Source organism: Lethenteron reissneri, chromosome 28, assembly GCF_015708825.2.
Source record: "Lethenteron reissneri isolate LAM-NWPU_2019-01 chromosome 28, ASM1570882v1, whole genome shotgun sequence".
Taxonomy (NCBI): Eukaryota; Metazoa; Chordata; class Hyperoartia; order Petromyzontiformes; family Petromyzontidae; genus Lethenteron; species Lethenteron reissneri.
The window spans coordinates 2,190,078-2,203,261 of record NC_083806.1 but is presented as its reverse complement, the minus strand read 5'-3'; the positions used below and the strand labels follow the sequence as shown (position 1 = coordinate 2,203,261).

General features: G+C 51.9%; 1 protein-coding gene across 1 annotated transcript in view; it reads right to left on the bottom strand.

Moving 5' to 3' along the window:
• Positions 1-1,389: 1,389 nt before the first annotated feature.
• LOC133348780 (replication protein A 70 kDa DNA-binding subunit-like) overlaps positions 1,390-13,184 on the bottom strand; it is a 38,267-nt gene continuing 26,472 nt past the window's right edge. The window contains exons 14-16 of the mRNA XM_061561770.1: positions 5,392-5,499; positions 4,017-4,106; positions 1,390-3,550 (exon numbers count right to left, since the gene is read on the bottom strand). Of these exons, the coding sequence (XP_061417754.1) occupies positions 3,443-3,550; positions 4,017-4,106; positions 5,392-5,499 (306 nt within the window). The 3' untranslated portion in view covers positions 1,390-3,442. The remainder of the gene's footprint in view (positions 3,551-4,016; positions 4,107-5,391; positions 5,500-13,184) is intronic.

Below are 13,184 nucleotides of genomic sequence, written 5' to 3'. Positions count from 1 at the left end.
CAACATCAACAGACTTCGATCTAAAACCATCCCGACAGCAGTTGAGATCCATTATGCTGACGACGCTGTCGTGTGCCCACTCAGAAGCGGATCTTCAGGAAATCAAAACTTTTATTAAGGGACAGTCCATACATGATGTCACGCACCTAGGGGGGGGGGGGGGGGGGAGTCAGACATTTGTGACGATGTGTGACAAGGGGGGTGGGTTTGAGAAATGTGACGTCACATCAAAATGTGCCACTTTAAATATAAACACGTTCTATTTGATTAAATAGACTTTTTAATAAATGTTTCTCTTACATCAGTGCAGCGCCACATTAAATACGCACTACAATGACAATAGCTTAAAGCGATTTGAAGCATGGTTTTATTTGGAGGGGGGCAGAGCTTTGTGACGTCATATTTGGGGGGGTCTGACTTCTTTGTGACGCCGTGTGACGTAGGGGGGGGGGGTAAAAAATCGTCCAAAATCGCGTGACGTCATTTATGGACGGCCCCTAAGGCATATGAATAAAACGAGACTGATGCTTAATATTTTAAAGACGAAGGTCCTCCATCAACCAGTTCTCAATGAGCAGTCCCCAGCTCCGACAATTTACATCCACGTTGAGACTCTGGAGAATGTTAAGCATTTCCCATACCTCAGAAGCCTTATTTCACACAATGCTGTTGACAAAGAAATCCAAAATTGCCTGAAATGTGCAAGTGCAGCTTTCAGTCGGCTGAGGAAATTGGTCCAAAACCAAGATTATGGTTTATCAAGCAGTTGTAATCTCTACCTTACTGTACGGAGCTGAGACGTGGATAACATGCAGGAGACATCTCAAAGTGCTCAAGTATCATTAACGCTGCTGACGGAAGATCCTTAAAATCGAGAAGACAGACGAACTGACATCAGTCATCTCGCAAACACACACCACGAGCATTGAGGCCACGATCATTCGACGTCGGCTTCGCTGGGTCGGCCACGTCGTCCGTCTGCCTAACTCCAGACTCGCGAAGCAGCAAAGTCTTCTCCTTCCAGCTTAGTCGGGGTGGCGTTCAAGAGGCTGGGCAGAAAACGCGTTTCAAGGATGTCAAGATGAAGAAATGCTCCGTCGACACGAACTCGTGGGAGATTCTTGGAGAGTCTATTACAAGGATCCAAACATTTTGAAACTCTACGGCAGAAACAGCAACGCTGCAGCCCGACTTGCTGAACTGGTCTCACCCACCACTCTCTGGACACGTTGTGCCCGAGCTGCGGCAGAATCTGCCAACCACAGATTGGTCTCTTGATACATCTTCGGACCCACAGATAATCCAACTTTTAATTATTGAAGACAATAATCCTCGATTGCGAGAAGCCCAATGATGACACACACACAGCGCATTCGCTGAACACGTGACTTACGAAATAATGTCTTTATTGAGACTTATAGGAAAAACACAAACAATATAATCTAGGCGGCAGTACGCAGACGCACAAGCGTTACTCGACGACACCGTCTCGCATAAAGGGAACTCTGCACGGGGGGGGGGGGGGACCTGGGGGGAGGGGCCTTGACGCGGCCCTCACCGCCGTAGTGACGTTGAACCGCGCGTGGAGACGCGAGCGCGGAGAGACGGCACACGTTCAAGCAGCGTGCACGACGACGGCGCGCGTGAGGAGGGGAACGCCGTCATGTGGCTTCCAAAAAGCAACAACTTTGAACCGTGAGAGCGAGTCTGCCAGATTTAGGAAAACGTCCAACACCTTCGGGATCTGCAAATGGTCGTGGCGCAACAGGGAGTGAGGAGCTTCCAGCGCTGTGGTTTCGGGTTGTTACCGCACGTTGTTTGGCACGCGAGCAACGTCCCCGGACGTTTTGCCACCGGGAGCTTCTTCAAGTCGGACGTTGTGATGAACACGCGGTACGCAAACCCCCAAGACACACGATCGTGCGCGAGAGAGAGAAATGAGGAACTACCCCGTGCTCATTCGCGGAGAGACCTCAACGCTTTACTTTTAAGAGGTGAACGTATTTTTTTCGTGGGGCATGGTGGAACAATTATGGGGTCATTGTTGCGTGAATATGCCGTAAAGGATCAACAGGTTTAAAAAAACTTGAACCAAAATATAACAGAAAACATTTTCCTGAGGTCCATGTTCTGGGAACAAGAGTTAGTTTCACCTGCAACAAAAACCCAAAGCCACGGCGTTTACCTCGCAACAACCACAATCGCATCAAAACGAAGGTCGCATTCCCAAAGTGACGTACTGCGCTCCTGCATAAGTACAGCAAAGTTCACAAAGCAGCTTGGCAAATGACGCAAAAAAACATCACGATCCCAAAGCCAAATGAGCTCAGCGTGTCGGCTTGGGTGGAACAATTTTTTTTAAACGAAGCCCAGTCTCCGCCCCGTTTAGCCAGGTCAACGCCCAAGCGATGGATGAGCGGCGCATGCACAGCCCGCTACGAGCGCCAACTTTATTCAACAACCGCGAACCTCGGCGCTGGGAACGAGCCGACGACACAAAAACGTTAACGCAAATAAAAAAGGTAACAAAGCCACGCGTGCAAACGTAACACCTGGGAACGGGTGTTGCTGGGGTGAGAACGATTTGAAGTGAAATAAGAGGGCTGCTAAGAACGGTGCTCGACGATGAAGGAAACACGGCAACGCTCAAGGCATCTGACGAGAAATTGGGGACATAGTTTACAAGTTTAAATTGTTTAAAGTCTCGCTGTACGGGGTTAAGCAAAAGGACTGTTTTACCACCGTTATTTAGGGGTGCCACGGTGGCGAGATGTTAAGTGCCAGGGGGGGGCCTGGTATGCAAGAGGTTCTGGGTTCAATCCAAACCCTGACGCCTGCTGCGTATTTGGAGTTTGCATGTTCTCCCCGTGGTTGTGTGGATTTTTCTCCAGGTTCTCTGGTTTGTCCTTCCACATTTAGAATCAACATCATGCGTTTAAGAGTATTTGGCTACGATAAATTTCCACGCAAAAAAAGCCACTTCGTTGAGCTATCAAATTCTGTCCAGATCGCTTCTGCAAAGCAGCTGTATAATAGCTCAGTGGGCATCACCTGGTAAAATGAACAGTTTTATTTTAAAGCTTAGCTTACTGAGAAGTGGTCAGCGCAATGCGCTATGAACCCGCCGCCAACTCGTGTTCTGTTCTATCGTCACTAAATTGAGAGCGATATCTACAATGGACCGAGGGCCCCCCACCCGCCCCCCCCCCCCCCAACTTACCATCACCAATGCCACTGCAGTAATCAGCATGGCGCAGTAACGCCAAACAAGCCCCACGGCTGTGTCACGGGGTGAAGGGGAGGCCTTCATCCAGAAGTGGGCTGACGACAAAGTAACTCTATGGATCGAAAATAGCGAGGAGCAGATGGGGGCGGCGGTGGACGAACCCGCCCCCCCCCACCCCACCGGCACGATGACACCAAATGGCGCAGAGCAGCGGGCTCAGGCGCTCAGGACCATTTTGCGGATCTCCGTGATCAACCTCTTGCTGTGCTCAATGGGATCGCACGGCCGCACCTCCAAGATGGTCATCTTGATGCGAGACTCATCCTGTTGGCGGAGACACAAGGGGTCGGGAGAGGTTAGGGGTCAGATTTTGGGGCACTGCAGTGGCGAGATGTTAACTATCTCGCCTAGTATGCAGGAGGTTAGGGGTTCGATCCCAACTCCGACACCTGCTTTATATTTGGAGTTAGTGATTCTCCCCGCGGTCACGTGGGTTTTTCTCCGGGTCTTCTGGTTTTTCCCTCGACATTTAGAATCCACGTCACACCTTTAAGAGTATTCGGCTGCTGCTATACATTTCCAGACGATAAGGTTGATATACATGACCCACAAATTGCCCAATTGGGATTTTGCACAACGGCAACATCGCCCCCTCGACTGCAAGCAAAAAAAAACAAATTTGGCAGGACCCTCCTACCAATGTGCCTGGAGACTCGGCCGAGGTTTTCCCAGGTAACATGACAACACCCCCCCCCCCCATCGCACAACCCCCAGGCCCCCCACCACTCACGTTGTAATTCTCCAGCTTGACCCGCATGCGGAAGATGTAGGTGGCGAAGTTGGCGTTCTGGAAGACCTGCTCGTAGGCGACTTGGTCATCCTGTACAAAGATAAAAGATCCCCCGTGTATAGGCTGTAACAGACTGTTGAGGCAAGTGCCCTTTGCGAGTAGCACCTATGAAGGCCGGCACAGCACCCAAGGGGTGGTTGGCCAACACCACCAAGATAAAGTTCACCCATATAGCAACACAGACCATCGCAAAGGGGGGGGGGGGGGGAGCCAAATGTCATCAGCGAGTGCCTATGGTGCAATCGTGGTAAGATTAACGACCTCACCTGGTATACAGGTCGTGGGTAAGATCCCAACCCTGACGCCTGCTGCTGTATATTTGTGAGTTTGCATGTTCTCCCCGTGGTCGTGTGGATTTTTCTCCGGGTCCTCCAATTTCTCCCTTAAAGAGTATTTGGCTGCTATAAATGTCCACGGGATGAAACGAAAGCTCCCAATCAAGTTATAAGCCACTTTGTTGAGCTATCCTGTGGCCAGGTCGCCTTTGAAAAATATCTACATATATATCTCAGTGAGCCTTACCTAGTAAAATAAAACATATTTAATAGTTTTAAAGTAGTGTGTTGACCCTATTAGTATAGTGTGTTGACCGTCACTCAACGGCAGTAGCAGCATCTTCAGCGCCCGCCCCCACCCCCGCCACTGAGGACACACGGTGATAACAAAACACACAACGCCTTCCTTCCCGCGCGACCTTTGTCTGTGTTTTTTCGCAACCACAAGGTGGTGGCGCCCGAGTGGGGATCGTGGTGCAGACAGCGGTTTCCATGGCAACTAACCAACCAGAGCAGCAGCAGCATCGCCAGTTACAGTAACATCACTGCTGCATTTGTAGCCCCCAAACACTTAGCACCAGAGTGCTGCTTATGGACTAGCTGGAGTAAATCTGGGAGTGGATCAGGAGTGGATCAGGAGTGGATCAGGAGTGGATCAGGGGTGGATCAGGGAATGCATGTGCAAATCTAGGAGTGCAACTCGAGTGCATCTGGATTTGGTGTTGATCTGGAGTGGTTCTCAGGTTGATCCAGGAGTAGATCTGGAGTGGGTCTGGGAGGGCATCTGAAGTATATCTGGGATGGATCTAGGAGTGGATCTAGAGTGCATCTGGATTTGATCTTGAGTGGTTTTGGGGTTGATCTAGTAGTGCATCTAGAGTAGATCTGGAGTGGATTTAGGGTGCATCTGGCAGCGCATCTGTAGTAGACCTGGAATAGATCTAGGAGTGGATCTAGAGTGCATCTGAATCTGGGGTTTATATGGAGTGGATCTGAAATGGATCTGGAGTGGACCTAACAGCTATGTCTGCACCCCGTACCGAGTCCTTAAGGTCCCCGAGAACCTCCGTCTTCATGCCCAGGATGCTCTCCCCCTGCTCCTGGAAGCAGGTCACCCACTGGTTGTCAGTGTAGTCCACGATGTTGGCCTGAACCACGGCAACCATAAACGCACAGCATCACTAATTAAGCACACACGCAACAAAGACAAAGATCCCCCGTATAGCCTGAACAGATTGTTGGGGAAAGTGCTATTAGCGAGCACCTATGAAGGCCGGCACAGCACACGAGGAGGTAGGTGGCCAGCACCATGCCCAGCCGCCTGCCTCCCTAGTGGTGATTACACACCACACCAGGTACTCATTTGAGGCTGAGTAGACCTAGGGGATGTCTAGGACCGGTTCAGGTAATCGTCACTCGTGTTAGCCATGAGTGGAAAAAGAACTCGGGTCACCAGGTTGACAGCGCAGAGTGCTAACCACTGCCCCACCCATCCCACTTCACTATGCAAAGATCCCACATATAGCCTGAACAGACTTGGGGCAGGTGCTGTTAGCGAGCACCTATGAAGGCCGGAACGGCACACGATGGGGGTGGGTGGCCTGCACCACGCCCGGCCGCCTTTGTATCCCCAGTGGCGATGTTTACACACCGCATCAAATAATCGTCACCAATGTTTGCTAAAACAGGAAACAAACCCGGGTCGCCGGGGTTCGAAGCACAGCACACTAACCGCTGAGCCACCGTCCAAACACAGACACTGACACACGTGTATTACAAACACCGACACTTAGGGGCCGTCCATAAATGACGTCACGCACCTGGGGGGGGGGGGGGGGGGGGGGAGGGTCAGACATTTGTGACGATGTGTGACGAGGGGGGGGGGGGGGTTTGAGAAATGTGCCGTTACATCAAAATGCGCAATTTTAAATAAATATAGACAACACGTTCTACTTAATTAAATAGACTTTTTAATAAATGTTTTCTCCCACATCAGAGTGCAGCGCCACATTAAACACGCACCAGAATCAAAATAGTTAAAGCGATTTGACGCATGTTTTTTTTTTTGGGGGGGGGGCAGAGCTTTGTGACGTCATACTTGAGGGGGGGGTCTGATTTTTTGTGACATGTTTGCTGGACGTACGGTACACACGCACGGTACACACGCACACCCGCACTAGAGGCACAGCACGCGTCCACCTACACAAGGAACATTACGCACGCATGCGAACAGCGCGCACACGGGAACAACGCAGACACCTCAGGCTAAAAATAGCGCCGGCACACCAAAGGAACAGCATGCACGCAGAAGCAGGGGGGGGGGGGAAGGCACCCTGCCCCCCCCCGTTCCCCACCTCCCCCCCACCTCCCCCCGACCTGGTCGGTCAGCGGTCACGAGCCCTGCCTTGTGCGGGAGCAACATCCACCCTGCGGCACCAGCCACGGGCATCCCTTCTGGCCCTGGGCCCCCAAGTGAGCCTCCTTCCTAGGGACCCCCCCAAAGCCCCAAAGCGACTCCCCTTCCTAGCAGCAGCACACACCTATACAGGAACGGCACACACACACAGCAGCACACACACCTACAGCAGCACATTCCTGTACAGGAACGGCACACACACATACAGCAGCACACGCCTGGGTAGACAGCAGAGGTCGCAAACGGGTTTTGATTCCTTACCCGTACCCGGCCGCACCAGGGTCGCAAACGGGTACCCGATTGCGACCTCTGGGATGAAGCCATGTTGCAGGCGTGGGTGGGTTGATTCTAGGAACTTGAATTGTGAGAAGAGACAAGACGTTGGGAAATGAGTGACAAACGGTTACTCACCAGTGACTCACGGTCTACCCGTACCCGTACCCGGCCGCACCAGGATCGCAAACTGGTACCCGTACCCGGCCGGGTACGGGTATCGGGTACCCGGTTGCGACCTCTGGTAGACAGTCCACCAGATGAAGCTCGAGAGTCGACTCTTTTCTTTATTTCGCACGAGCTCACGCCGCACGCGTCCACCCTACACCCATTCCACTCAAGAAGCGCCCCGATCGCCCCGCCTCAACCGGTGACGCTCCCTCTATCTCTCTGGAAGTTCTGTCTCTCGCCTGCCTTCTCTCTTGTTTTCCTCGTGACGTCATCCTAACACTCTAACCTAGAATCCTGTGAGTATTTCTACCCCTGGATCTCGAAAGCATTAGCACTACATCACTCCCCCCCCCCCTGAAGAAAAAGTCGTCGTCACCTTAACACAACTAGTGCGAATCGAAGGGACTCGGTGCAAGCCTGACGGTAGACGAGAAGAGGGAAAAAGCACTTTTGTTAGTCAATAAACAAGCAATTTCAACTCAACCGGAGTCCTGAAACTTTGTGTGTGTAGGTGAGGAATGCATGTGTATACAGAACAGATTTTAAGACAGCAACAAAGGAGTAACTGTAAGGCAAGACGGTACTATACCAGGGGTCAATCGGATCTTCCAACCACAACATGCGAACAACCAACCTCAAGGAAAGCAACCTTCTTGAGGTTGGTTCGTCATGGCAAATGACTTCCCCGACTTCAGCAGTGATGATGGTGAGTGAAGGGGTGAAGGTGTCGGTGTTCGCGGTAACCCGGTTTTTGGTGAGTGGAGTGGGTGCTCTTCCAAGTGTGGTAAGCTTCGACCGGTCCGGCTTTAGACGGGCAGGGTGCATATACCATTGCCGGCGTCCCAATTGAACCCGTACACATTTGGGCCTGAGAATTTCCACCACCTTAACAGGGCCCTGCCACAGACGGCGCAGTTTGGGCAACGTCCCTAAGGAGACCTGTGGGCAGTGTAGCCACGCACCATCTCCCACTTTAAAAGGCCAGGGCGTCACTCCCTTTTGCCTGGCCCATTCATTCGCAGAACGAGCGGAAGCTGCCTCAGCTTGTGCCGCCTCCCTCGCAGTCTCCCACTGTTGCATGACCTGCCATACCGCTATTGGCTATTTTGCAGCCACAACTGGGAGGTCAAAAACCTGGTGCTCAATAGGAGGGTCAGGCTCCCGACCATACAGCAAATGAAACGGGGAGTATCTCTGTTCAAGCATGCGGGGCTAACCGGTATGCTGCCAGGACCCTGCCTATGTGTAAGTCCCAGTCCGTCTGAGTCTCATTAACCACCTGACATGGCATGTAAGTGATGGTACGATTTAGTCGTTCCACCATCCCATCGGTTTGTGGGTGGTATTGAGAAGTGTACACTTTCTTAGTGTATAACCTGGTCCATTAGAAGATTACAAGGGCACCTTTGTCCATAACATATCCCTGAACAAAAGCTTATGTGGGTGGGCCATTCCCTAACACAGTGTCTTTTCAGGATCAGTAGCTACCCCCATTGCGCTATTTCCCCTAAATATGTGATGGGAGGCTGTGCGAGGTGGCATTTTAAAGGCTTGAGATTTAAATGCGCTTCCCTGATAAGTGAGAAAACTATCCTCAACTGGTATAAGTGTTCCTGGAAAGATCATCCCAACACAATTACGTCGTCCAAATATATAGAGATCCGTCAGTACTAGATCCATGAGCCTTTGGAATGTGGCTACGGCCGTTTGTAATCCCATGGCGAGACAGTTAAAATGAAATAACCCCTGGCGTGTCCACAAGGCGGTTTTGTGTTTTGAATCCTCATCCAGCGGTAACTGCCAAAATTCTGATAATAGATCCAAGGAATCATCAATCCGCGGGAGTGGATAAGCGTCCGCCATTGTGACCTTATTCAGTTGACGGAAGTAGACGCAAAACCAGAATGAACCATCTGGCTTTTTGACAAGGACGACAGGGCGCCCGTGGATGGCGAGATAATAGCAGCCCTTAACATCTCGTCAATCCCGTTTAGTAGGTAAGATTTCTCGACCAGCCCCATGCGATATGCATTTTGGCGGCTGGGCGGCACGTTTCCCGTCTCTATGTGGTGTTACATTAAGTTAATGCGCCATAAATCGTATGGTGCCTTACTAAAAATGTCATCAAAATCTTGCAACAATACCCGAAGGGCCTGGCATTGTGACTCGGACAAGTTAGCATCCTGCGCTGTCATGGCTTCCAGCCAAGGCGTAGCCAGGATCAGTATTATAATAATTGGTTCTTTACCCTTCTATCTGGCAACAAAACTGACACCTTTTTGCAAGGAGTCATGTTTGCATAGACCGCAATACCTGCAGTCATAATACAAACAAAAGAACATAACTCTGATAATGTGCACTGTCCTTGAAGTTGATTGGTCCACACCCGAGACAGCTTTCCTTCGAGCCTAGTCTCATATGGGTTGGACCAGATGACGCCAAAAGGCGCACAACTTGAGTTGTGCGCCTTTTGGCGTCATCTGTTATGTTCTTTTGAGTTATGTTCTTTTGTTTGTATTATGACTGCAGGTATTGCGGTCTATGCAAACATGACTCCTTGCAAAAAGGTGTCAGTTTTGTTGCCAGATAGAAGGGTAAAGAACCAATTATCATATTTTTACTGGCAAATGAGGTCCCCATAGTGTAGGATCAGTATTATCCGCCATTATTCCTGCCTGCACTTCTCCACCCCCTGCTGGCATGGATCGCACATGTGCCAAAACCGTATTGTGACAGGTGTGGTTGCCGTCTTAAAAATTTGAATAAACAAATGTTGGTGGCGACATAGAATGGTGTCCGCTCCTGCTAAGGCGTGTCAATCCATGATCGCAATTGTCGGTGATACCAAAATGAGTGTGTCCAGTCGCGCCGTCACCAGAGGTATGCGATATCGAAGGGGAATTAAGATTTGTGCTGCTGGGGGTACAGTGAGCATCTCTTTCCGGACGTTCCCCTGACGGCATTTCAATGCACCCCTGGTCATTTACAATTTTGATAGGGAGCTGATTCAAAAAGTCTGTTCCCAGCAAACAGGGAACCGTCAATGTGCTGGAGACTAGTGCAGGGCCAATATGACCAGTACCTCCACGCGAATTTGGGTCTAACTGTCCCAATATCCCTATGCCCCCCGCATTTGCCGCTTCATAGGACAATTGTACAGGGCGCAACCGCTGGGCCCTGTGGGGAAGCATGTCAAAAACGTGCAGGGAGATAATAGTCGCCGACACTCCCGTATCGACCAGCATCCGAACCTCAATTCCATCCACCGACGTCCCAGCTGTGGCTGCCACGACCCTCCGTGCCAACTTGCGCCATTGTGTACCCCGAAGCCGGCCATGTATATACGAGTGTGGCTGTGATCGTCGGGAAATGGCAGGTGTATTGACTGTTGGTGTGTGCGGGAGGTCTGTGATGGAAACTGCCGAGGTGTTTTGGGTGCCGCAACTCGCCTGCTGATTGTATGTACAATACGGGTGGGGAGGCGGTTGTTGATGCGAGGGCGGCCCCGATGGAGCAGCGTCGGTGTGGCATCCGCGTGCGATGTGGCCCATATGGCCACATTGGTGGCAGGTCAGAGAGCTTTAGGTCCGGCTGGTTGCTCCAAGTCCCCTGGGCATCCAACAACGGTTTTTCTGGGCAGGACCCCGATATGCCCCTCTCACAGCCGCCAACATCTCTCCCCTGGGCAGCCCAGCGTCCATCTCTGGTTCGGCGTCTTCTCCCATGTTCCATTTTCCCCCGAACTCCCTCCGGTCCTTAATGGGGTGATGGGTCCGCTATTTGCGTGACCATACGTTGCGGCTTTATCACCTCCTCATGGGCTCTTATGCTCTTCGCAATCCACAAGGAAGTAATGCTTGTCCTCATCAGTGACTGGCAAAACTATTGTTAAAGCCTGTGCCACCTTAAAAGTCCCGAGCCCCCGCATCCAGGCCTGGCAAACCAGCTTGTGCTAAGGCCATGAGGGAGCTTCTGTAGGCCAAACCTGATTCGCCCTCTTCCAGCCGACGGTTCTGGATTCGTCTTTTAGTGATAGATTTCGGGTCAAAAATCTCTGCCATCTCGCGATGAAGGCTTTGCAGGGTGTTCTTTTTGTCTGCTGGGATGGAAGAATAAATGATCAAAGCGTCATCGCTTAAGACCATGGGGAGAGCTTTCAGTGGCTCGTGCTCCGTCCATTCCAAATAGGTGTACGCTGCCTCGAATCGGCGAACAAGTGCTCCCCAGTCCCCTCCCTTAGCCACACATTTTTCGACATGACCTAACCTGCATGGACAATCGGCGCCCTCTCCTCATCGCCGCTCCACTCCCCCGGGTGGAATAAATTCTGCGGCCTAGGCCGCACGCCGCCTCTGACTGTTATCCTCGCGCCTCCCCACGCGGCTCCAACGCTCCGCCGCTAAAGCTCGGTGCGGCCATTACCGCTGGGCCTCGGGGGTCTATCTCTGCCCCAGCTCCCATGGCGGCTATCGGTGTCGGCCTCACTAAGGGTGACCCTACATCCTCCATGAGGTGACTCTTCCCTCTGTGGTTCCGACTGCAAAATTTAATTTGGGAGCCTCCGATGCGCCCGCTGGGCCAGCGAGAATGGAGCCCGCCGATTGTGGTGCTGCGTTCTCACCCGTCCGCGGCGCTGGCTGGGCGGCGACTACCCCAGCCGTCGCTGTTACTCGTGGCATCCCCACAGTAGGACTTTCCGCTCAGCTGAGCGGAGAAGCCGCTGCGGACGCCAAGAGCGGCATGACTGTCGCCGGGCTAGCAGCCACCTTTGTCCTCCCGCAGTTGTTGCAAGAGTAGCGTGACCGCCTCTGTCTGTTGGCTGACCCGGCCCGTAAAGTGCCTCCCCCTCCTCTCGCAGGGTGGAGGGCTCTCAGATGTGTTGCTCCTTGCTCCCCGCAATCTTCTCATGATTCGGGGAGCTGTTCCAACACCGTCTGCAGACCGTGCCGTCTCCGGATCACGGCCATTCGGGGCGATGGGAGTAGAGTCACGTTCCTCCCCTTCTTCGCTGGGATCTCTGTCGGGGTCCTTCTTGTTGCAGCGTCGAGGCATCTTGTCATCCCACCGCTGCCACCAGTTGTAGAGACTCCACCAGATGAAGATCGAGAGTCGACACTTTTCTTTATTTTGCACAAGCTTACGTCGCACGCGTTCACCATACTCGGATTCCCTCCAAGAAGTGCCCCGATCGCCCCGCCTCAACTGGTGACGTCACCTCTCTCTCTGGAAGTTATGTCTTTTAATAATAATAATAGTTCAATTTATAACGCACGCAAATTTGCGGACGTAATGGCCGCAACTCTGAGGCGCGGAGCCAAGCTCAAGAGTCGCTGGAAAGCATGATTGTAGAGGTGAGTTTTTTAAGTCTCTCTTGAAGGAGGCGATTGAGGTGATGCTGCAAATGTGCAGAGGGATATCGTTCCAGACTGTTGGGACTGCCACCGAGAAGCGGTGCATAGACATGACCATCCTGGATCCTGGTATCAAGAGGAGGTCGTGAGTCGCGCTGCGCAGGCATCTGCCGTGTGCTGAGCTGCAGGTTGTCAATAATGAAGAAAGGTACGGCGGGCAGGCGGATATGAAGGCATTGTGGCAGAGGCAAGCGATCTTGTATGTGACCCGACTGGCGATGGGTAGCCATTTGAGAGCACGGAGACAAGCTAGTGAATCGATGAGTGTGGGGAATGACGACGCGTGCTAGGTTGTTTTGTAGTCTTTGAAGTTTCTTTAGGTTGCCAGTGGAGGTCCGGACTAGGACGGAGTTGCAATAGTCAAGGCGAGACCCAACTATGCAACATGCCAATGTGTTGGCAATTTCAGTAGAGATGAGAGGACGTAGGTGTCTGAGAGCCTTCAGGTGAAAGTTACATGAACTGATGATATGGTTGGTTTGACGATCGAAGGATAAAGTTGAATCTAGGATGACACCGAGTAGCTGAAGTGGTCGGTGAACCTGATGCTGTGACCGAAGAT